The 21,541-nt window shown below is 49.3% G+C and overlaps 1 protein-coding gene across 1 annotated transcript in view; it reads right to left on the bottom strand.

Annotated features, from left to right (window-relative positions):
* Window positions 1-3,678: 3,678 nt before the first annotated feature.
* LOC122392250 (Down syndrome cell adhesion molecule-like protein Dscam2) overlaps window positions 3,679-21,541 on the bottom strand; it is a 118,303-nt gene continuing 100,440 nt past the window's right edge. The window contains exons 23-32 of the mRNA XM_043386918.1: window positions 17,004-17,121; window positions 15,625-15,927; window positions 14,321-14,448; window positions 11,768-12,013; window positions 7,811-8,011; window positions 6,638-6,778; window positions 6,055-6,350; window positions 5,718-5,864; window positions 5,182-5,348; window positions 3,679-4,855 (exon numbers count right to left, since the gene is read on the bottom strand). Of these exons, the coding sequence (XP_043242853.1) occupies window positions 4,627-4,855; window positions 5,182-5,348; window positions 5,718-5,864; window positions 6,055-6,350; window positions 6,638-6,778; window positions 7,811-8,011; window positions 11,768-12,013; window positions 14,321-14,448; window positions 15,625-15,927; window positions 17,004-17,121 (1,976 nt within the window). The 3' untranslated portion in view covers window positions 3,679-4,626. The remainder of the gene's footprint in view (window positions 4,856-5,181; window positions 5,349-5,717; window positions 5,865-6,054; window positions 6,351-6,637; window positions 6,779-7,810; window positions 8,012-11,767; window positions 12,014-14,320; window positions 14,449-15,624; window positions 15,928-17,003; window positions 17,122-21,541) is intronic.

Genomic DNA, 21,541 nt, shown 5'->3' with positions numbered 1-21,541 from the left:
ATTGATCACGCCATTGAATGAGGACGGATGGCAAGTCTTCACGCTGATCTGCCGTCTGAATTTCTCCGTCAGAATTTTCATCAGCTCAGTGGTTTGACCCCTGGAGGTCATAAAACGTCAAAAGAAATAATTTCCGTGGCCATTTCCTCGTATTACTTATCATTCTACATACGTACCTGCGAGATCAAAAGAAATATTACAGCATAAAATATTTTTCTCATACCATGCCAGATGACCCATCAAGTCAGAGAGGAGCAAATCACATGTTTCGACTATGAAAAGATGCTATTAAACATTGACTAAAATATCAAGGTGCCACTATGAGGTATCAGTTTCATTTTGACGACCACGACTTCTCGGGTATCGTTTACCGCTACAGAATGATAGGTGAGTCGTGTGAGAGAGAGGGAGAGGGGTCGTTTAACAGACTGTACCCAAATGCCGTGGCAGAGCCCTTGGCTTGGCTTAGCGTCTTCGAACTCGATGCACAGTGACTCGCGAAATTTTGAAATCCATGCGGATATAATAAGATCAAATCAACTGACAAAACTTGGCATAATCGCTTTAACTTTACCTTGGCGTTAACGATTAATTTAATCATTTCTTTAGGCAATGACACAAAGCTTAATAAGTTCTATCAATGTAAGCTCGGTATTCCATTTTGTTGTCGAACGAACTTGTAGAACAATTTCAACATCTAACACAATTAGATCAGATAAACAAATTAAGTACCTACGACAGTACCTTGATGCACTGATTCTCATGCTAGCGAATTCGTCAGCACAGTCATAGGTCCGACCGACCCGAGACCGTCATAACTGACAACCAAAGGTGGTCTTACTGAGGAATTAGCCCTTACAGGACTAGAACAAGATTTAGGAGTACCTCACTATACCATAGTGCCAATGTTATTATGTATACGGTGCATGTTACGCATTTATTACGATCCTCTTGGGCCATCTTATGTCTGTCCCGAAGTACCACGAGTTACATAACCTTGGTGGTTATCAGCTGCTGCACCGTGACACAGCCAGCCAGTCCCTGGTGTCCGAATCTCACGGTGAGCCAGCTCTCGGCGAAACACGTGCGAACGTCTCATGCGGTCTCCATCCGTCGGTCCACATTGCGTCATTCAGGGACACGAGCTCCGGTAGCGCCGGCACCCCTGCACCCAGTACCCGTCCCGCCTAGCCAGCAGTTACTAAACGGTCTCTCAGTACTGACGACAGTCGGCAGGATGGTGACGTCTATTGCCCTTCTGGTGACGCTCTTCAGCGTCAGTGCCGCCATCGTCATCCCTCCGGAGACCCCGGGCGATGACGCCGTGGCGATCGTCATCGTGCAGGGTACGTACGTCTACCCGCAGCAGTACGTCACGCTGGGTGAGGCGCTGCAGGCGGCGTCATCGGCGCCACTCTGGGTCGGCATCGCCGAGGGATTCTACAAGAACGAGCCGAACCTGATACAGATCCGGGCGGCCATCCACGAGGTGCTGACCAACATGACGGCGGCAGGCCTGACGGAGACTGCCGATCTCTTCCTGGCCGGGCACAGCCTGGGCGGCGTCTGGGTGCAGCACGTCGTGGACGACATCCCGGCCACAGGGGTCATCATGTTCGGTTCGTACCTGACGACTCCGCTGGCCGAGTACCCGGTGCCGGTGTTGCACCTCAGCGGCACGCTGGATGGACAAACCAGACCCACTCGCATCGCCAAGACGTTCGCCGAGCTCCAGACCATGACCGAGACCGAGCCAGATGCGCCGATCCGAAGGCCCGTCGTCCTGCTCGAGGCTGTCGATCACGCTCACTTCTTCACTGGAGAGCTGCCGGTTTCCGTGGCGGAGAACGACATTCTCTCGGAGCTGGATGGTGACGAGGCGCGCCGGCAGCTGGCGCAGCAGAGCGTGGCGTTCATGGAGGTGGCCCGCGCCGGACCGGCGGCCGACCAGGCTGCCGACATTCTCCGCGAGTCCTTCAACAGCACGGGCCAGTTCCTGGCGCCGCTGTTCGACCTGCAGCAGCTCGAGGCGGACGGAGACAGCTCCGAGTGGGCCCGGTTCGCGCAGACCTTCCTGCTCAACATCGCTGGCGACTCGGTGGCCCTTGAGGTGGAGAGCACCCACGTGCCGGACCTGACGACGCTGGAGAGTCGCCACTGGTCCGCCAACGTCACCCAGGACCCACCCCAGGCCAGTGTGCACATGTACTCATCCGTGGAGATTCCACCTAATCCGTTCGACATCTCGCTCGACCCAACGACCAGCTCCGAGATTGCCGTAAAGATGACATCCCAGGAAAACCTGGCGTCCCTTCTGCCCCCTGCTCAGTTTGGCGAGAACCGCAGTTGCCTCGACATCAACCAGGCGGCACTGTCGTCTGCCCTGGCTGCCGCGCCTGATACTGTTCGGGAGCGCTACAACCGCCGAGGCAAGCCGGTTACCTATCTTGCTGACCACTCGGTGGGCGCTGGACCTCTGTGGGTCCAGGAGCGGCTGAGGCTCAACTACACGACTGACAGTCTCCAGGTTCAGTCTATAACATTGAAGACGGCGCCGGGGTCTTTTATTTACCCCGGTAGCCAGTATTGTAAGCTGTTGACACCCTCCCGAGCCCTGGAGTACATTATGACTGATGGTCTGCGTGGCACACAACCGTGAAGAAGCGTGGCATGTGAAATAATTTTGCTAGTCAACGCTTCATGTTCATGCTTATGCGTGTCGCGAGAGGACGTTTCTAGATAACGATTGTAATTTGTTAATTTGTAAGTAAACATGCAACGTAAGAATTAAAGGGACCCTCCCACCTTCAAAAAAGTTAATGAATTGGCATGAAAGTGATGTCGCTCGGTTCAGAAAGAGCAAAAACGAATATCTACCAAATTTCATCGAAAAATATTCACCGGTTTTCAAGATATTAGACTTTTACTTTTGTTTACTTTTTGGGATCTCCGCTGTTCCTAGCGACTTTATTTGAAAGTGCGGCATTTGTTGCGCGCAAAGCAGCATATACCACCGCGTGCTACAAAACGTTTTAGTCAAACATTTAACGGACGTTCGAAAGCCTGATGACGTCATCAGATTCCCGTAATGGTTAAGAGATAGGGACCACGCTGGTCCCACCCTGCAAGTAAAAGGAAGAAATTTCTTGAACACCATAAAGCTGCGGGGGTTGCAACCAGGATAAATGGTGGTTTCTGAGCCTGGCCGCAAACTTGGCTATCTCAACTCAAAACTAATGTTAAGGTGGGAGGGTCCCTTTAAATATTTTCCGTTTGTTTTGACCCGATAAATTTAATTAAAAGCCAGAGTCTGTGCTGAAAGAGAAGCCCTTCTAATTCACGAATTATTAGTCAAGCTATGAAGGTAATACTATACTTACCTTATCGATTGTTTGTACATATTTATTTGTTAAAATTATTTGTATTCGCCTATTGCCGTTTGTCCTGAATAAAACCGCTGAATAAAGTGAGTGATGCTGCGATACTTTTTACTCCGCGTGACTGTTTCTACACTGACTCGAAAAAGGGATTATCACTCGGTTCGTCAAACAGTGTTGCTGGGGTTGCTGGTTATACCGGAATGGTGTGCTACAAAAACTTTTAAACACTTGCCAGGCTAAAGGTTGCCATACCCAGCTTTACGAATCACGTAGGCATTAATCTGGAATAAAAGCAATGTTATAAACAACGTATATTTCGTCACCAATCAAACAGCGCAACATTCGATTAACACTCAACATGCATGCCTTGTGATTTGGCTCTCTCGATCACTACTTTGACATCGCCAGTGTACGGTATAAGAGATCGCCTTCCTTTGAACAGGAGTTTCATTAGAGTTCAACAATACACGTAAATAGATGTTCACCATGGCTGTGTAATACCGTTACCCATTCTACCTCCCTTCAACAGGTCCGCATGCACAGCCCCTGGATGAAGTAGAAATTCAAATCAAACGATGATGGTCTCAGGCGATTATTTCCACTCTGTGATAAGAAAAACTCGATGATCGTTTACGTTTCCCTTCGTTCGGCTAGAGGAGGGCTAGCCTATGATGCGTTGCGCTAGCCTATATAAGACATTGTCCATCGCCATTGACTTGAATATCAAGTGAAATATTCAATAAAAGGGAAACATTTTGAGCTTCTTATTGGACAAAAAACTAAAGCAGATATAGTAAAATGTTATCAAATGCCTGCTGCCTGTCACGTAGGTATGACTTCAAACGGTAAGCTCCAGGTGGTTTGAAGTGTTTTGAACTAAATTATTATGAAAGGGACAAAGTACCTATTACCATATGAGCCTTGTGAGCGGCTTCGTAAGCCCATGGCTGCATGGTGGAACAGTCACACACTTGGACCCGCGACATGATCGATAAGTGGAAGTGAGCAGCCGGGCTGCTGCGGCAACATCAGCCATCATCCGCAGCGTAAACATTACACAGAGGGCGCGGCGAGCGAGCGCCCTCATCAGCAGCGTGCGCCGCTGAGCGCCCCGTCATCCCACACCGTGCGTCTCACCGAGCACTTCCATCTGTAGCTGAGCTTAGAGTCCCAGCTGTAGGTCGGGGCGGCCTCCAGTCCGTCATCCAGCTTCCTCCGATCGGGGAGGAGCAGGGAGGCGCCGCCATCACACGGCGATGGTGAAGTTGCGTTTGATGCCGTTCAGCGTGCACGCCCGGTAGTGTTGCTCCTCGTCGCGAGGCTGCACGCCGGCCGGCAGCAGGCGCGGAAGACTGGCGTTGGGAGGGGGCGGCGGCCGACCGGCGGGGCCCGGGCCCGGCCACTCCAGCTCAGGCAGCTCGGCCTCGTGGAAGCTAGCGCGGGCCGCCGCCGCCGAACGACGGTGGCGCCGCCGTCTGCAGCGACGGGACACACATCGGCGAGGCTGTCACAATGGCTTATGGCACACACCTATATCGCGCTGTGGTAAGTTTTTATTACAAGTAAATGAGCCAACTCGTGTTGCCAACGGATTCACATAAGGTATGCAAAATTCACATAAGCTTAGATAAAGGAGTAGCTCGAGAGACGAGAACGAGGTCATCAGACAATGTAGCTCTATCATTGGAAAGGTTAGTAATTAGTATAGACGTTCGCTTCACTCAAGGGCTTTCTCGATTAGCTCAAGAGCACGTAAGGATACATTGATGAGTGACTCCTCACAGTATCTGTATCGTCTCACCTTCTGCGGGTGTGCGGCGGACTGCGGGCGCCGGACGGCCCGCCGTGCCGCCGCCACCGCTCCGGACGCGGCGACGAGTCCGTGTCGACGTCACCCGGCGACGCCTCGTCGTCCAATGTCGGAGACGACGGGGACGGCGGCCCCCCGTACCGGCGGCACTGATACACCTGGAACAGGGGTGGGGACAGTCATCGCTGGTGCCGGGACGGTATGTACCACGACCAGCGGAACGGGCATAGGGTGTCCTGGAGTATTTATCCCAAAACAGTGGTGGTGTAGTCTTGGACGTGGCATATGCCATGGACAGGCAGGGTAGCCGTCGATGGTTGACAAAAGACCACCATCGCCATTCGTATGCCACTCCTGACTCCAGAGCTGGGTTCGACATCGGCCGCATAACTAGTTGGTCAGTTCTGTGTCAGTTATTGCGTGCTCAACCATTGTTAGTCGGTTCAATCATTCGGTTCGGTTATCTCTGAGCTCGGCCCTCGCTCGTCGGTTCTGCGTCGCTCCCGGTCTCGCCCTCTCCGACTCACCCTGTCCATCTGCAGAGTCTCGGTGTGGTGGAGCGGAGCTCGACTGCGGTACTCGGTACCATCAGCAACGCGCGGCTCCGGTACCCCTGTCACCATGTACCCCGAGTACGGCCGCATGTCCTGAGGTACCGGTACAGCCGCCGGCGCCTGTCAACACGGAACACCCGTCAATTAGTGCCAACACACGGTGCATCATACGGTGTAATATGATAATGCAGAGTATTTCTAGACAGTATGTGAATGTCAGAGAGCGTAACGGGAAGGTGGGAAGGAGACGAAAACTACAGATCTACCGTCTGTAACAGCTCGCAGTGCATCTGTGATTGCGCTGAGTCACCTGCAGCGCGCCGGACGAGGTCGGGTTGGCCTTGTAGATGAAGTCGTACACCTGGCGCTGGCCGCCGCCGTCGCTGGAGCCGCTGCCGCAGCGCGCCCGGAACTGACCCGGGTGACGCCGGTAGCACAGACAGCCGGCCGTCACCAGCAGCAGACAGCTCACCGCCGAGAGCACAGCCGCCAGCAGCGGGCGCACGTACGGCTGGAGGCCGCCGCCGCCGCCGCCCGAGCCGCCGCCGCCCCCGCCCGAGGTACCCGACACCTCCAGATGTCCCGGAGAGCCGTGGGACGGCTGACCTGCGCGGGTACACGGGGATGTGGGTCGTGGTCAGGGTAGACAGGGAGTCTTTTCTTCAGTCATCAGTAGCGCACTGTGGCATGCTATTCCCTATTATTGATGGATTTCTCGAATCTCGATACCCTCTTTTTAGCATTTCACTACGTCAGCTAACTGACGCACTGGCGACTGAATTTCGATTCATAAAGAAAATAATTTCAGTCCTATGTATGTGGTAAAATATCAACATCGATCACCACAGGCACCCAAAATGTGCCCCCGTGCGGGCAGCTCGCAGGCGACGTACCGGCTCTGGGCAGCGTTCGCAGACGGTAGGTGGCGGTGCGGTTCCAGCCCAGCCCGACAGATGTCACTACCAGCTGGTAGCCGGTGTCCGGTCGCAGCTGGGTCAATGTCATCCGCGCGGCAGAGGTATGGATCGGCCCGACTGGAGGCAGAAGGCGGACGGACCGCTCACATGGTGCACGGCGGGATAGCAGAGTGGTCAACAGAGGGCAGAGGTAGCTCAATAAATGATGATGTAGACGTGGAAGTCACTGGGGTTACCGGTGGTCGCCCGTCTGATGTCTCCCTGTAGGTATTCTCATGTCTCACGGTCCTGACTTACTCGTATCTCAGAAGACTGAAAGAGCCTAATCCAGCAAAGCAAAACAAGGCTGTTCACAGCCAAAACCTAATCATAAAATGACTCGTGCTTAGTTACCGCGCACAATGCATATGGTGCACGATGTCCAACACCAGCTACTGCACACAACTCCTAGCATTATAACACTTTCCGTATAGCCCATAACATATCGACATCTGACACAAGGCAGCACGTCCCACAAATCCAGCTACATGTCATCTGACCCTACATCAAAGGCACATCTGTCACATTCCCTCCCTGAAACCCACCCCGGTCATGGCCGGCGCTCTCGGTTGCCCCGCCCATCCCTGTGCCGCCTCCGGGAGCGCGTCCCATTCCCGGTAATGGCTGCCACTGAGCCGGCCGGAATAGTGTCGTGCAAACAGAGGGTGTCGGCAGCCGGAGGCGGGGACGGAATACAGACGCCGGCCAAAAGTAAGCCGAAACGGCACGGCACGGAACGACCCGGCGGCTGGAGGGGCGTGAACGATGAAGCGACTCAGTGATGGAGTGGGATATAGGCAGCAGTCATGATATCTTATACAAAATAAACAATGTAATGGGGGGCAACTGAGGGAAGAAAAGTGTCTAAAAAATTTATTCTATCATGTATTTAAACCTTAAATACATTTGCGCTAACGATGGAGACGACACTATAACCGGGGAAAATGTAAAGTCCAAACTCCGATCCATATCGGATGAGTGTAGGTATATTTATGTAATAGTTCTCACTTCCCGTCTCTGCCGGCAGTTCTGTGATAACCCCCTGCCCTATGGATACGACCCGTGCCGAGAAGATGGTAGCCAATGCCTACCGTGTCGCTGAGAATTTACCTGGTCGGCGATGGCCGACCGGTCCAAAGGTGACGGTGAACCCCTCGACGGCACACTCGCCGTGCCACGGGTCGAAGTTGAGCTGCACGGCCGTCTGGTTGGCTGTGATGACCCGGTCGGGAGGCGGCAGGGGGCTCAGGTAGCCCCGGGTCGCCCTTTCCAGGACCAGGCCCGGCCCGCTCGAGCCCAGCCGGTTGGTCGCTGCAACAGAAGCAACGACGTGGTTAGTATGTAAGAGCTGACTGGTCTTGCCGATCAACACGCACATACCGATGCGTATGTGTAATACGAGAACGAAGAGACAAAGTAATGTGAAAGGAATTGAAACTATGAAGCTATGTACCATTCGGTTAGCTCTGCGACAAGCCCTTGCACATATAGTGAACCGTGGTTTATGTTAGCTCAATCAAATAGTTCAAGCTCAATCAAATAGGTCTCTATCAAATAAGCTCAATCAAAAAAGTTTCGATGCCAATCATGCCGGAAACAATGCATGCGTCGTGTTTGAAATTTATTGGAAAGCCGATTTGGAGTGGCCTCGGTCAATGTACTTGTTAGAAATATATCAGTCTTTCACGGTACTGATATTGTTTCAAAATTGTGTTCATTTGCTCGCATGCGGTGTCGTGACAAAGGGACTGCCTACGACAGTCTTCGTTGGCAACAGCAGAGACCTCACTTGAATGGCTGAGCAGCGCAACCGTGTGGGCTATAACCTTTTGAACTGCGACTGATGTATTTTCAGACTGGTGTGTCAGCGAACTCGTGAACTCTGGCGCAAGCGAAGCCCTTTACATTGAGCGGGAGTATCCGTTTTATAATTAGTTGCCTGCGCAAGGGAGCGAGGCTCTGAATTTGCTAACACAAAACTGCATCTGTTGAGTTACATTACGATTATTATTGCTAGAATACCCAGCAAAAAGAGCATACAATTAGCCCTAGAACGCCTAGGGGGGGGGGGGGTTGTATCAACCCCCCCCCCCTGAGGTTTTTTCGAAGTGCACGCTAAACGGCTTGTCGTAGCGGGCTGAAATTTTCAATACCCTCTGGGGCAACCTTTGCGCATCTTTTGCCGAAAACAAATTGATCGGGTCATGTCAGGTCACGGAGTTATGACGTCATAAGAGGTACAGCCTCCGGCCGACAGTTGGGGCATTCCACGATAGATCGTACCAGGCCCGTCACCCTCATCTCTCAGATTTTAATGAGAATCGGGCCTAGGGGTAATCATAGGCCCCAAAGACGCCTGGCAAAATATCAGACTTCTCAGATCAAAACTTTTTGAGTTATATTGCATTACATTTTTTAGCTTCGGTATGTAACGGTGAGTTTGATGGCCTATAACTCAAGAACGGGTTAAGCAACCAACAAAAAGTAAACAACACTAAGCTTGCGATGAATCAAAAATTAATATTACTATTTAAAAATTCCAAAGAAAAAATTTCATTGTTGAGCAAAAACCTTAATCTTTTTTCATTTGCCTCTAATGACTTTTGGGACCAAAATTTTTCACATTTTTATTTTTTCAAAATAATCTTCATGTCATTGCAAATCGACATGCAAAAAATTAGAAAGGTGTTCTTTCTATAAGTTCCTCATTTTCCCGCAAACAAAATGGGTTTCGGAGGGGTTGATACGACCCCAGCACGCCGTTTCGCTTCTAATAGAGCTAGAGCCTCGCGGAAAAAACGAGCGTGTGTGCCGTTACAAGTCGCAGCGATTGGTACCCGATTTTAAGGTCTCAGGTTAACCGGTGGCGTCTGAGCTCAGGTCACGTGACTGAAGTTACGGCTTCGGTTTTTAGTAAATAACTTCGCAAAAAATGGCCGCAGAGCCGCGATTTTGGCATCATTGTGTTCGCCTAGCTCAGGTGCATCGAATGGTATACTTTTTGCTTGGGTGAGGTCAACTTAAGTAGTTGACCTCGGGTCAAGGTCAGGTCAGAGCCCCTCAAGTCACGAAGCTGGGCAAAGGGTATCATATGGCATATCATTCGATTCGGAAGGTGTTCCCGAGTCCATTGGTGGCTTTCCCGACTCTCTAGCTCCATTTGATCGGGAGTTATTGATGAAAAACTCGTACGACCCTAATGACGTCATAAATGACGTCACGCAAGGTTAACAATGCAAAAGTAAAGCATTGGACTTTGCAAGGAGTGCATGAAATCAGGATACCATGTACGTGGGATAGTTTTAGATCATTCTCGGCGCCAAAATAACAGTTTTTATATTTCCCCATTGATTTATAACAGTGATGTCACGTGACCGACCTGACCTCAAGTAACCTTGAAAAAATTCCCAGATATACATGTTATGAGACCTCTGGAGGACACCATGTATGCGTCCTGTAACTTTCATCTCGGACAGCTATGGTCATTGGCGTCCAAAACAATGTCAGAACCAAACAGCCTTTTTCACCCTCGCGCTTATAGGAAAGAGGGTTGAATGAACCCTCTTTTCACTTTTTTTTCAGATGACTCAGACTTGAATTGAAGTTTCAGTAACCCGTGATGTTACTAGGCAGCTTTACCACGCCATTTGTAAGCTCCCCTCCCGAAATCACTATTCGAAACCGTTATCGTGACGTAAAATAAATACATTTATAGAAAGAACACCTTCCTATTTTTTTGCATACTTCTTAACAATGAGCCAAATATTTTTTTTAAAGAAATAAAAATTCCAAAAAATTTGGTCCCAAAGTCCAAAAAATACAAATGAAACAAAACTCGATATGTCATTTATCAAAAATAGCATATTTTTCGAAATTTCAAAAAAACATATTAATCTCTGTTTCATTGCAAGTTCAATGTTATATAACATTTGGCATTTGAATAATCCGTCTTAGAGTTACAGCCCGCCAAACTTAGCGCTGCAAAGCAAGATCCAAAAAATGTTATACACCATAACTCAAAAAATACTTATCTGATAAGCCTGAAATTGTTACAGGTGGATTCAGAGCCCCTGATTACCCCTGAGACCAATTCTCGTCAAATTCCCAGAGATGAGGGTGTCAAATTGGAAAAAAGTGGTACGATCTATCGTGGAATGCCCCAGTTACCAAACGTGTGCGCCGAATCCCTAGGTTTTCTGCCGGTGATACCCACATTGTTTGATGGATCATGATGAAACTTCCCATGTATGTTGGGGCAAGCATTGGCTATCGTGTGGTGCAAGAAAATTGACCGGGTCAGGTCAGGTCACGGAGCTATGACGTCACAAGAGGAACAGCGTCCGGTATTATTTTTGAAAAGCGCCCGAACCACTATTTTGCTAATTCTTGTCACCTCAATGGGAATATGCAGCAATATTAGCTTCTATAGGGAGCAAATGGACCTCCCAAATCCAAAAATACAATCAGATTTCAAAAATTTAAATTTTGATTTTTCGAATTTCTGCCGCCGACTGTGACCTTGCCGACTTCCGGCGCTCCCAACGCGCCATTTTTAGAGCTAGGGAAACGAAATACATACCAAACGATAGAGAATTGATCAAGGAACACGATAGTGAAGGTTTCAAGTCGATATCTCCCACCGTTTTGCCGCAATCGCCGCGGAAAGTTGAAAAAGTTTGATTTTTTCGGAAAATTTGACCTTTGACCGGTCATAAGTAGGTCAAATGTTGACCTAGGACCAAAAAATATACCACCAATCGCGAGATCTCGTTGAGAGCAATCCGTTGGTTTTTTCCGCTAAGCTCTACGACCTTCCGTTTCGAAACGCCAGGGGGGGGTCGTAACAACCCCCCCCCCCCTGGTCGTTCGTGTTATGAGAAATGGCCTGGTCGTGCGAGGGTTAACGAAGCACTGACCTCATCAAACACAGAAATAGCTCTTAAAATAGTACAGCGATACCGTCGCTCTTTGCATCGCAGCATCAACATCTACGATTTCAATGACCCGGCACTAAAAATAGTCACTTTGTATTTGCTCGTCCAGTACAATAACCGCCGTCTCACTCACCTTCCACGGTGAGCTTGTAGAGTGTGCCGCACACCAGTCTGGTGAGTTTCAGCTCGGTGACCCCGGCCGAGACCTCGTGTACACTCCACTCCTCTGCCGCCCCCGCCCCCGCCCCCGCCCCCGCCGGGGCGTACAGCACTCGGAAGGCGGTGAGCGGCAGCCGCCCGGGCGGGCCGGGCGTCCAGGACACCCGCAGACTGGTGTTGGTGACGTCGTGAATTAGTGGTACCGGCGCGGTCGGTGGGCCTGTGAGAGACAAATGTCATCAGCCGGGTGACTTGTGCGACTGACGGTCCTCAGACAAGTCAGGGAGGCAGAATTTTGGCAAATGGCGATAGGCGAGATATAGATAAGTGAGACTCGAAATAAATTTTAAACTGGTCACCTCATTTCTGTGTTTTCTTTCATGACTGTTGCGGTTGATGACTGAGTGGTTATTGACAGAACAGTTGCAATGTAAACTAATGGATTCGTAAAGGAGTTTATTGGTAGACGACCTATCGATGTGTTTCTCATATAAATAGACCAGTGTGAAATGAAATCGGCGAGCTTTGTAGAATAATGGAAGGTCCTTTGATGTTTTCAGAAGTGTGGATATCTGACAAAATGGTTGAAAGCATCCATATTAACGGAGGCGAGTGAGTTCAGCCCTAATCAAGACGGTTTTAATTTCATCCGACGATCCACCAAATCCTCCCTCACATCCAAGGACGTTTCCGGAATATTTTATTACCGCATCAGCATAATTATGAACTTAGAAGTAAGCTCTAAAGAAGAGTTGATAAAATGGAGGGTTTTACTAAAAATTAGAGCTGTAAAACTGAGCATAGATTGCAGAGGCTGATGAATACGTCAGCTAGTGATTCAACGTATGGATGCCGGATGGGTATATTATTTGGGACAAGATGACTAATTCGGTGCCTTTACAGGCACGAATCGATATTTGTATTTGCACATAGGCTACAATATCGAATACCTTATACAGCTGTAAAATGTTAATTACAGTGATCAGAATTTCGCATTTCGCTCATCGTCAAAACTCTGCCGGACGGGACTGAAATGGCTATGGGAAGTAGACTTGACAGTGAAATACGTCGTCCACTCCAGAAGTTTTGAGACTGGCCTCGTAAAATCCATATGAACAGTGCTAGATACTTGTTGTTCTCACATGTCCTTACCACAGTTGTTATGAACGTACTTGCGTAATTTTGTTTTTCTACGTTGCAAAAGACGGCAACGGTGTCACCCTTAACAAGGCAAGGCGCACGCGGCTTGTCACAGTGACCAGCGTAGAGCACAGTCAGGTTGTTCATGTGAAGACAACTTGGAGGGTCGCTGTACAATAAAATTTTGGGATTAGCTTGGCAAAAATGGCCGAGAAACATAGCAAATTGACTCTCAAGTGACTTGAGACGAAAGCTGGATGTATTTTTAACATCAGGAGACCAAGAGGCAGAAGGTCCAATGAAAACACACTGACTCCTTCAGACCCAATAAAGACAGACAGCGCAGGTCCACTGGGAAGCTAAAATTAATCCCTTACTTAGAACAAAAAGGCAAAAACTTCATAACCTGGGTCCCCTACGGCCAGATGGTCAACAAGGAATGATTCGTGAAGGTTCTGAGGGAGTTGAGAAAGATATTTCGCCGCAAGAGGTCGGAACTCTTCAACTGTGACCAGGAGCTCCTGCACCAGGGCAGCGCACACACCCACATGTCCACCATGGAGACGAACTATCTGACACAGATGTGCGTCAAAACCGTCCGTAACCCTTCCCACAGTCCTGATCTGGCGCCCGTGGCTTCTGGATGTTCCCCAGACTGACGGGGAAGCTCAGGGGCCGTCTTTCGTAGGATGTGGAGGAGATGAGTGAGGCTGTGACAGAGGCCCTGGGCACCTTCACTTTGAGGGTCTATCAGCAGGCCTTCAGGCAGTGACAGGAGCGCTAAAGCAGGTGCATTGGACTCGGGAGGTTCCATTTCGAGAGTCATACAAGTTTCATGCTTCTCTGAAACAGACAACTGTCTCTACTGAAAAAGTCTCAAAACTTCTGGAGTGCACCACGATCGTAACGTTTCGGTTCAGCTGCAGTTCTCTTCAATAACGTTTGCCGCCCCGTTAAGTCTTTGCTTGTAAATCGTGCGGATTGACTATGCAGTTATCCAAAATTCGATACTGCTGGAGCAGGAACTGACACATGACGTGAATAAACATCGGTCATGTTGACAAGGGACTAATTTCCTGAATATCATCGCCGAAACTGGCCAGGGTATGCAGCTGAATGCACATCACATGGTTCTTGCAGCAAATCATTTACGTAGGTATAATAGCATGATTTCAGTGGCTCACATCACACAACTGTCATGTCCGTTGGAACTACACTGATTTCGGTTAGACTAATCACATTTCGAACCTATTCATATGCAGATTTAGTGCATACTACATACCTATGTTGTTATGTGCCTTTCGGTTTTATTACACACTTTAAAATGAAGCTGAGCTGTATGTGTTGAAGATATGTATAAGGCAAATATCATTACGTGGCCACTTACTGATGACTATGACGTCATAGGTGACATTATCCCGTCCGTGTCGATTGGTGACGTCACAGGTATAGACGCCGTCGTCCTCCTGTGAGACGGAGCTGATCTCCAGTGTGCCGTTCTCCGTCCATCGCAGTCTGCGGGCCGCACATCATACGACTGTGAGCTGGTGGCCATAGATCGGGCACAACCCCGCGCGATCCGCGACCTTTCACTGAGTTACGACTGTACTTTGACCACATCTGGCTCACTGACCCCAGCGACAGATATTTGCAAAGATAGAGAAAGTGCTTTGACTTCGGATAGTTTCGGTGAACTTCTTAACCCTGTGCTCTTTTATTGGCCAGTTCATCTGGTAGAGCCATCCTGATAAAAAGTTTGAATCAACAAATGTGCGCACGAACCTTCAGTGGGCCACACAAAATCCGTCGTAAACATTTGATGACCACTTCTACCCAAAGACTTTGTCCCGCATTTGATATCGAGATAAGTGATGTTCGTCGGTCTTGTCCACATCCAAGGACACAACACACGACACGACGGAATACTATTTAAATATAACCATACCAGCGACTCCGTGGGATTATGAATAGAGGAGCGGGTTCGTACCAACCGGCTGGAGGACTCACCGGTGCAGCAATGGAGAGAGGACGGAGGAGACACCCACCGGGGTCCGGGCGGAAGACAGAGACCCACTGGTCAGAGGATACCCGCTCGTCGGAGGCGACTATCGGGTCGGGTCGGAGAACAGACACCCAGTGGTCGGAGGCACTCACCTATGAAAGGACAAATTAGTAGGAGGAAAGATGCCCATCGGTAAGAGGCGGTCACCGCGGATCGGAGAACTGTAGATACCCAGCGGTCGGAGGACAGACATCCACTGTTGGAGGAAGGACACCCACCGGTCGGAGGACAGATAACCACCCGAGTCGGAGGACAGACACCCACTGTTGGAGGGACACCCACCGGTCGGAGGACAGTAAGCCACCCGAGTCGGAGGACAGACACCCACTGTTGGAGAAAGGACACCCACCGGTCCGAGGACAGTTAACCACCCGAGTCGGAGGACAGACACCCACTGTTGGAGGGACACCCACCGGTCGGAGGACAGTAAGCCACCCGCCAGAGGAAGGACACCCACCGGTCGGAGGCGGTGAGCGGCCCGCCAGAGGAAGGACACCCACCGGTCGGAGGCGGTGAGCGGCCCGCCGGAGGAAGGACACCCACCGGTCGGAGGCGGTGAGCGGCCCGCCGGAGGAAGGACACCCACCGGTCGGAGGACAGACACCCACTGTTGGAGGTCAGACACCCACCGGTCGGAGGCGGTGAGCGGCCGGCCGTTTCTCAGCCAGCTCAGCTGCGGCGCCGGTTGGCCGTGATGGCGGCAGTGCAGCGTCAGCGGCTGTCGCCAGCGAGCCACCAGCTGGGCGCCGAACGACCACACCGCCGCCGGCACTGCGGCCGTGGGCGCCGTCTGCAGCACCTGACCGGGCCGGCCGGGGCCGCGGCCCGACTCCGCCCGCACCCACACCTCGTACCGGTCGGCCGGCACGCCGCCGAACCACGTCTGAGTCGGAGGCACGCGGTGCGAGCTCGTCTCGTTGCTCGCCACGTGCCTGTTCGGTGGGGAAGGGTGGGGAAAAGATATGAACAAAGCAAAAGTGTAATTGACAAATAAGTGAGAACCTGATTCCGTATATCAGCGCACGAAGCCAGGGCAGTACTAGTGCTTTTTATCTGTGTATCGTTCCGGTTCAGTTTGATTTAATTCACTAGTACGCATTCATATCTACAGGATTTTTTTTTTTTGCTTTCTTGCGAGGCGTTTAACTTTTTCATTTCGTCCACCACCAAGTGGTTTTAAATTAGATCATTAGCCCCCAAAGTAGCCTCACATCCTTCAGCGGTCTTCATCTATTCAATGAAGCAGCTCAGTCGACCGCGAAATGCTGGCCATTCACCATGTCAATGCCTTCAGACGCCAGAGCACCGCTCAAACGGTACCAAGGCCCAGTTTAGACGGACACGCTGGTTAGAGCCGCCGTGCCGGATATGCTCCTTTGACAGGGGCGTGCCCATTTCGGGGACCAAAGGACTCTGCACGGCCGACATGACGGGGCCGGTCCCGACGGAATTCGGCCGTTGGTTCTCAGCCACAAGTCTTCTGGGATCACTCAGAGTTGGACTTTAATGGAGGCGGCACCGTCTGAGAGGGACGTGCCTTTCAATCTCGGGAGGTGCTCCCAAATAACGATCACATACATGTGACGGCTCCATTCAATTATACATAGGGTTTCTGCCATTTTCTGGAGAAGTCTTACGGGCTGGTGTAAGGGAGGCATGTACTGGATGAAGTTCACATTAGTCCACAACATAAATTATTTTGATACGTGAGCCTGAACGCTACAGTGAAGCGATACAATGCTCACAAAGTCGTTCATAAATGTCGCCAAGATATACGGCAATTAAATATCGTGTCAGACATTATGATGTTTATTCACATTCGATGACAACACAAAAAATATTTTTGTTGAATATATTTAGAATGTATATGTTAAGAATAATTGCTTTTGTGTTGTCATCGAATGTGAATAAACAATAAACATCACAGCAATTAAATTCGAAAACACGGTTTTCCGTCACGCAGCAAGACAAATGCACGTGCAAATTGTTAAGATGAAGGTGCACTAACCTGAGGTAGAGAGTGTAGGCCAGCAGGCGGCCCCTGGGCGGCTCCGGCGGTAGCCAGCTGATCACCATCGCACCAGGGTGTTCCATGACGGCCAGAATCTTACGCGGAGGGCCCGGCACTGAGGAACGGGGTGCACAGGTCAAAGAGGTCACAAAGGTTACTGAGGTTATAGGTCAGAGGTCACATAGCACAGCGATTATATAAATGACAGTGATCACGGATAAGTTTACAGCGGCACTGTAACAGAAAACTGGCGTCTCAAACGACAGACACAAGTCAAAATAAGCATGATAGCAAACCTCATGTATGAAGTTCAAAATGTTGTTTTCTCGTTGAAAAGCAACTAGCTAAGAAGTAAGAAGCTTGATTTCCTGTAGCATAACATTCCCAACTTCAACGTGATCAAAAGACCATTGTGACAATCTGAAAACGCCATCAATTCTTCCCCAACATCTGGACACGTCCCAGAAAATTAATAACGCATTCTTCCGAGCTTTAATCGTATTACAAAGCCAACCCCAGGAGGAGCCGGGCGGACCGATTCCGCGAACACAGCCATCATCTGTATTCGCGTCAGCCGGTAGCGCGACTGCTTCGGCTGGCAGTTATTGTGAACTTTTTGATGAATGACATTTTCGGAGGGGTGCCGGTGAGGTCGGCCGATGCCACCCCGCTCTCGCGGACCGGCTGTGTCGGCGCCGCCGGCGGGCACCGACCGGACCCCGGCCAGCCGGTGGATTATTTATCAGCCTCCGGCCGGTGGCGTCTGATGGGCCGCGCGTCGGCAGATCGCTCGGAAAACGCCGCCGGAGGCGAGGCGATCTGCACAGCGATTGCCGAGGGGAGCGGCAGTGGGGTAAGGGAGGGGAGCGGCAGTGGGGTAAGGGAGGGGAGACAAGTTGGGAAGATGGTGAGATGGGGTCTAGGGAAGGGTTCACTGAAAAAAGTTTTTACCATCAATTTACTAAGTTACTAGCTTTGGTAAATTTTACCATCAGCCTACCATCATATTACTACCAGCCTACTATGGTGCTGAATACTATCCTGCCTTGACATGTTGATATTACCATGGTTACGTTTATCAGGGGTGGTTTTGTACCCCAGTTTACAAGGTGGTAACCACCTGAGGCTAGTAGATACCCTCGTAAGCTAATATTCCCTACCATAGTAAAATCAACCTTTCCACGGGCGGATCCAGCAGGTGAATTCGGCGATCAAGTCTCCTCCTTTCCATAGAGGTGTTTGCCAATTTTTGATATGTTGGAAGGAGCGTCATCCAAGGACTAGCTGAGACCCTGAGCAATTAATAGTTTTATGGACGAAAGGCCAGAAATTTCTTGCAACAGTTCCCTGGGTGTGCTTCTGCTGCTATGGTAAGGTATACCATGGCAACACCATGACAACACTACACCCTTACTAACAATCCACGTGCGTCTGACTCTGCTGCAGCGGCGCCGCCATGTCAGTTCCGGCCGCGCGCCGGCGTTGTGAAGGTGCTCCGTGGTTTTAAATATTTGAACGGTGATTGTGTGGGTGGTTAGCGTAGCTGACGGTGGAGGATACTCGGAAATAACAAGTAAGTCGTTGTATCTTCAGCATAATAATACTTATCTCACGAGTGCCATTTCCAGGAAAGATCGCAGCCTTTGTTTCGGTTCATGTTGTTGAATTTCCTTGAGACCCTGTTGGACCGGGTAGGGGGAGGGTGGTGGGGTGGGTATCATTGCGGGCATTTCCCAGCGTCGGAAATCAACGTGTTTTTTTATTTGTTAACCCACGCCTCACTGGGGTATGTGCTCTAACGCGCCCCACAGCACGTTACAGCACGTTACAGTGGGGGGGGGGGGGCTCCTAACTCCGAAACTACTGGGCCGATTGTCAAAATTCAAACGGCCCCTGGTAGCCCTGGAAATATTGTTGAGCGAAGCCTAATGTCATTGACCTCGAGGTCATCGATGACGTCACAGGTCAGGTCAAAGTAAAAATATCAGCGTCTTGGCACTCTGGGCGCCGGCCAACAAATCAGATCAGGCTCATTTTTTGTTTGCACACTCGTGAATATATGCGTAACATAACCTGAGGGTACCGAACTTGTACTTCGAATTTTTCAGGTCAAGGCCATCTCATCCCAGGTCACGAAAGCTTTATATCGTGCATCGGTGACGTGAGACATGTTTTATGGTTCATGTAGGCCATATATATCGAAATCAGTGTTGTATGTGTCAGTTTAGGCCATTTTAGCTGAATATAGCTGAGGTCAGGTCAGGTCACTTTAGGTCAAAAATGGTCAAATTTTGAAGTTGACATTTTTCAACAAAAAAGGTGTTTGTCAGATGAAGTTCACATATATTCAACGCATATGTGTTCAAACACATATAGACCCCGTTTCCATGGGCATCACTGATCCGGATCAGCAAACTTAAATCGTATTATATTTCTCGAACTCTTCGTTACATGATATAATTCCAAGTGGATTAGGCTTATATAATCAGTTAATCCCTTATTTTCATTTTCATATATTGTCTAACTATACTGGATTAGCTAATCCATTTTTACTGATCCGGATCAGTGATGCCCATGGAAACGTGGTCATATTCTGCTTTTTTTCATTCAGAAACGTATATGTAAAAAAAATAAAAAATACAATTTCTGAGTTTTTATATTTATAATTTTCAAAATATTCAACATTTCGAAAGTCCGAAATCAGTTTGGTAGCCCTGTAGAGTCCACCCATGCAAAAAAAGGATCTAGCTTAACCCTCAAGGCGGTGGGGGGGGGGGCATTTTTTGCATCCATCTTTAGTTTTCTTTCGATATATCTCCAGAACCGCTGCGCCGATCTTCACCAAACTTTCAGTACCCTTTTGCACATTGTGACCAAATTTTTTTTTCCAAAGGCTATGATAAGTTGGCCGCTACGTCGGAGTGACGTCATTTCTGCCATTGTCGACCAAAAAAAAAAGCTTCGCGGGAAGAGCTGTCAGGTCTATAAATTTGATTATGCATAAAAATGTTCAAGACATGAAATGTGTAGAATTACCAGGGCTACTATACTGTTCTCTCGATTTTGTTTTTGAAGTTGACCCCAAAAATAAAAAGAAATAGATATAATAGCCAAAAAATCCCAAAAGTTTTTCGATTTTCGAAACAAACGGAATATATGTAATAGCCATTATGGACTTCTATTCACATTCCAAGTATTAGATCGATAACTCCTTTTTGCCAAGTTATAACGAAAAAAACTGTTCAAAATTAATGACGTCAAATTTTCAAACTCGATTTTGGCAATTCTAGACCACAAAGCGCAAAACAAAGACCACCATTAGACTCGCCGTGACGAGTGGCATCGAATCAATACCAATTTTATGCGAAACTATCAACTTTGACCTGAAATTTGACCTTTTTGACCTGACATTGACCTGACCTCCACCAGAAAGTGACCAAAAAACCGTCCCTGATGGTCTTATAACCAACACCATTGAGGCGAATATGAAAAATTGGCCATAAAACATGCATCGCACAACCCTACTTAGTAAAGATAGGTTCATGTGCTGACCCTTGGTGATCGGACCTGGTATTATCAGTGACCTCCAATAGCAACATATGCTCGTATAATAGGCAACTCACGCCCTATCGCTGATTTTTGACAAAATGCCCTTTACTCGATGTTGCAGCGCATTCCTTAAAAGACCCGTGAACGGTGAAACATTTTATCTTTGACTTGGCCTGTGATGTCATCGGTGACCCCGAGGTCAATGAAATTGAAGTTCCCTCGACAAATTTAACAAGGCTATCGAACGCCATTTAAATTTTACCGATCCGTCATAGTAGCTTCGGAGATACGGGGGGGGGGTCAAAAATCCCCCCTCCCACCGCGCGGAAGGTAGCCGGGAGGCCCACCGCTTGCCGGGTTAAAACTCAGATCTTGAGAGCGATTACCGTTGTTCAATGCTTTGCATCAAAATCGGCCGAACATGATGTCACTCTGGCGTCATTTCCGGCCGATCTATAGTAGCTACAAAAATTTTATTAGTGCACAAGGTGTCAAATAAATTGATGCAGCCGAAGGTCCTAAAAGCTTTGTTTTGATACGTCCAGCGGTTTTAAAGATATTGCGTAAAAACGAGAGGGGCTATGAATAGCCCTCCCCACAGTAGGGTGGGGGTTAACCCTCGCCCGTATTGGTGTTTTTCCAGCCACGAACGTTTAAGGGGGGGTCCGTTGAACCCCCTCCTTGCCGTTTCGCCCCTGATTGAGCTAGAGCTTCGCGGAAAAAACGAGCGTGCTGCCCGTGACGAGAGAAAGCCGATGGTACCCAATTTTATCCTAGGTCGTCGGTCCTAGGTCATCGGTTGACCTTCCAGGTCAGGTCAATGACCCAAAAGTGGGGAAAACTGGGACCTGTTAGAACGTCGTAAAACGTGGCTGCTATTGGGTTTTTTAGGGAACTGATCACGAATATCATGTTAGCTATGATCATAGATGATGTCTTCATGCATTTAGGCCAGGTCGGGTCAGGTCAGGTCAGGTCAACCAGTA

Source organism: Amphibalanus amphitrite, unplaced genomic scaffold (assembly GCF_019059575.1).
Source record: "Amphibalanus amphitrite isolate SeventyFive unplaced genomic scaffold, NRLGWU_Aamphi_draft 000476F_arrow, whole genome shotgun sequence".
NCBI lineage: Eukaryota > Metazoa > Arthropoda > Thecostraca > Balanomorpha > Balanidae > Amphibalanus > Amphibalanus amphitrite.
This window is presented reverse-complemented; position numbering and strand designations above follow the sequence as displayed.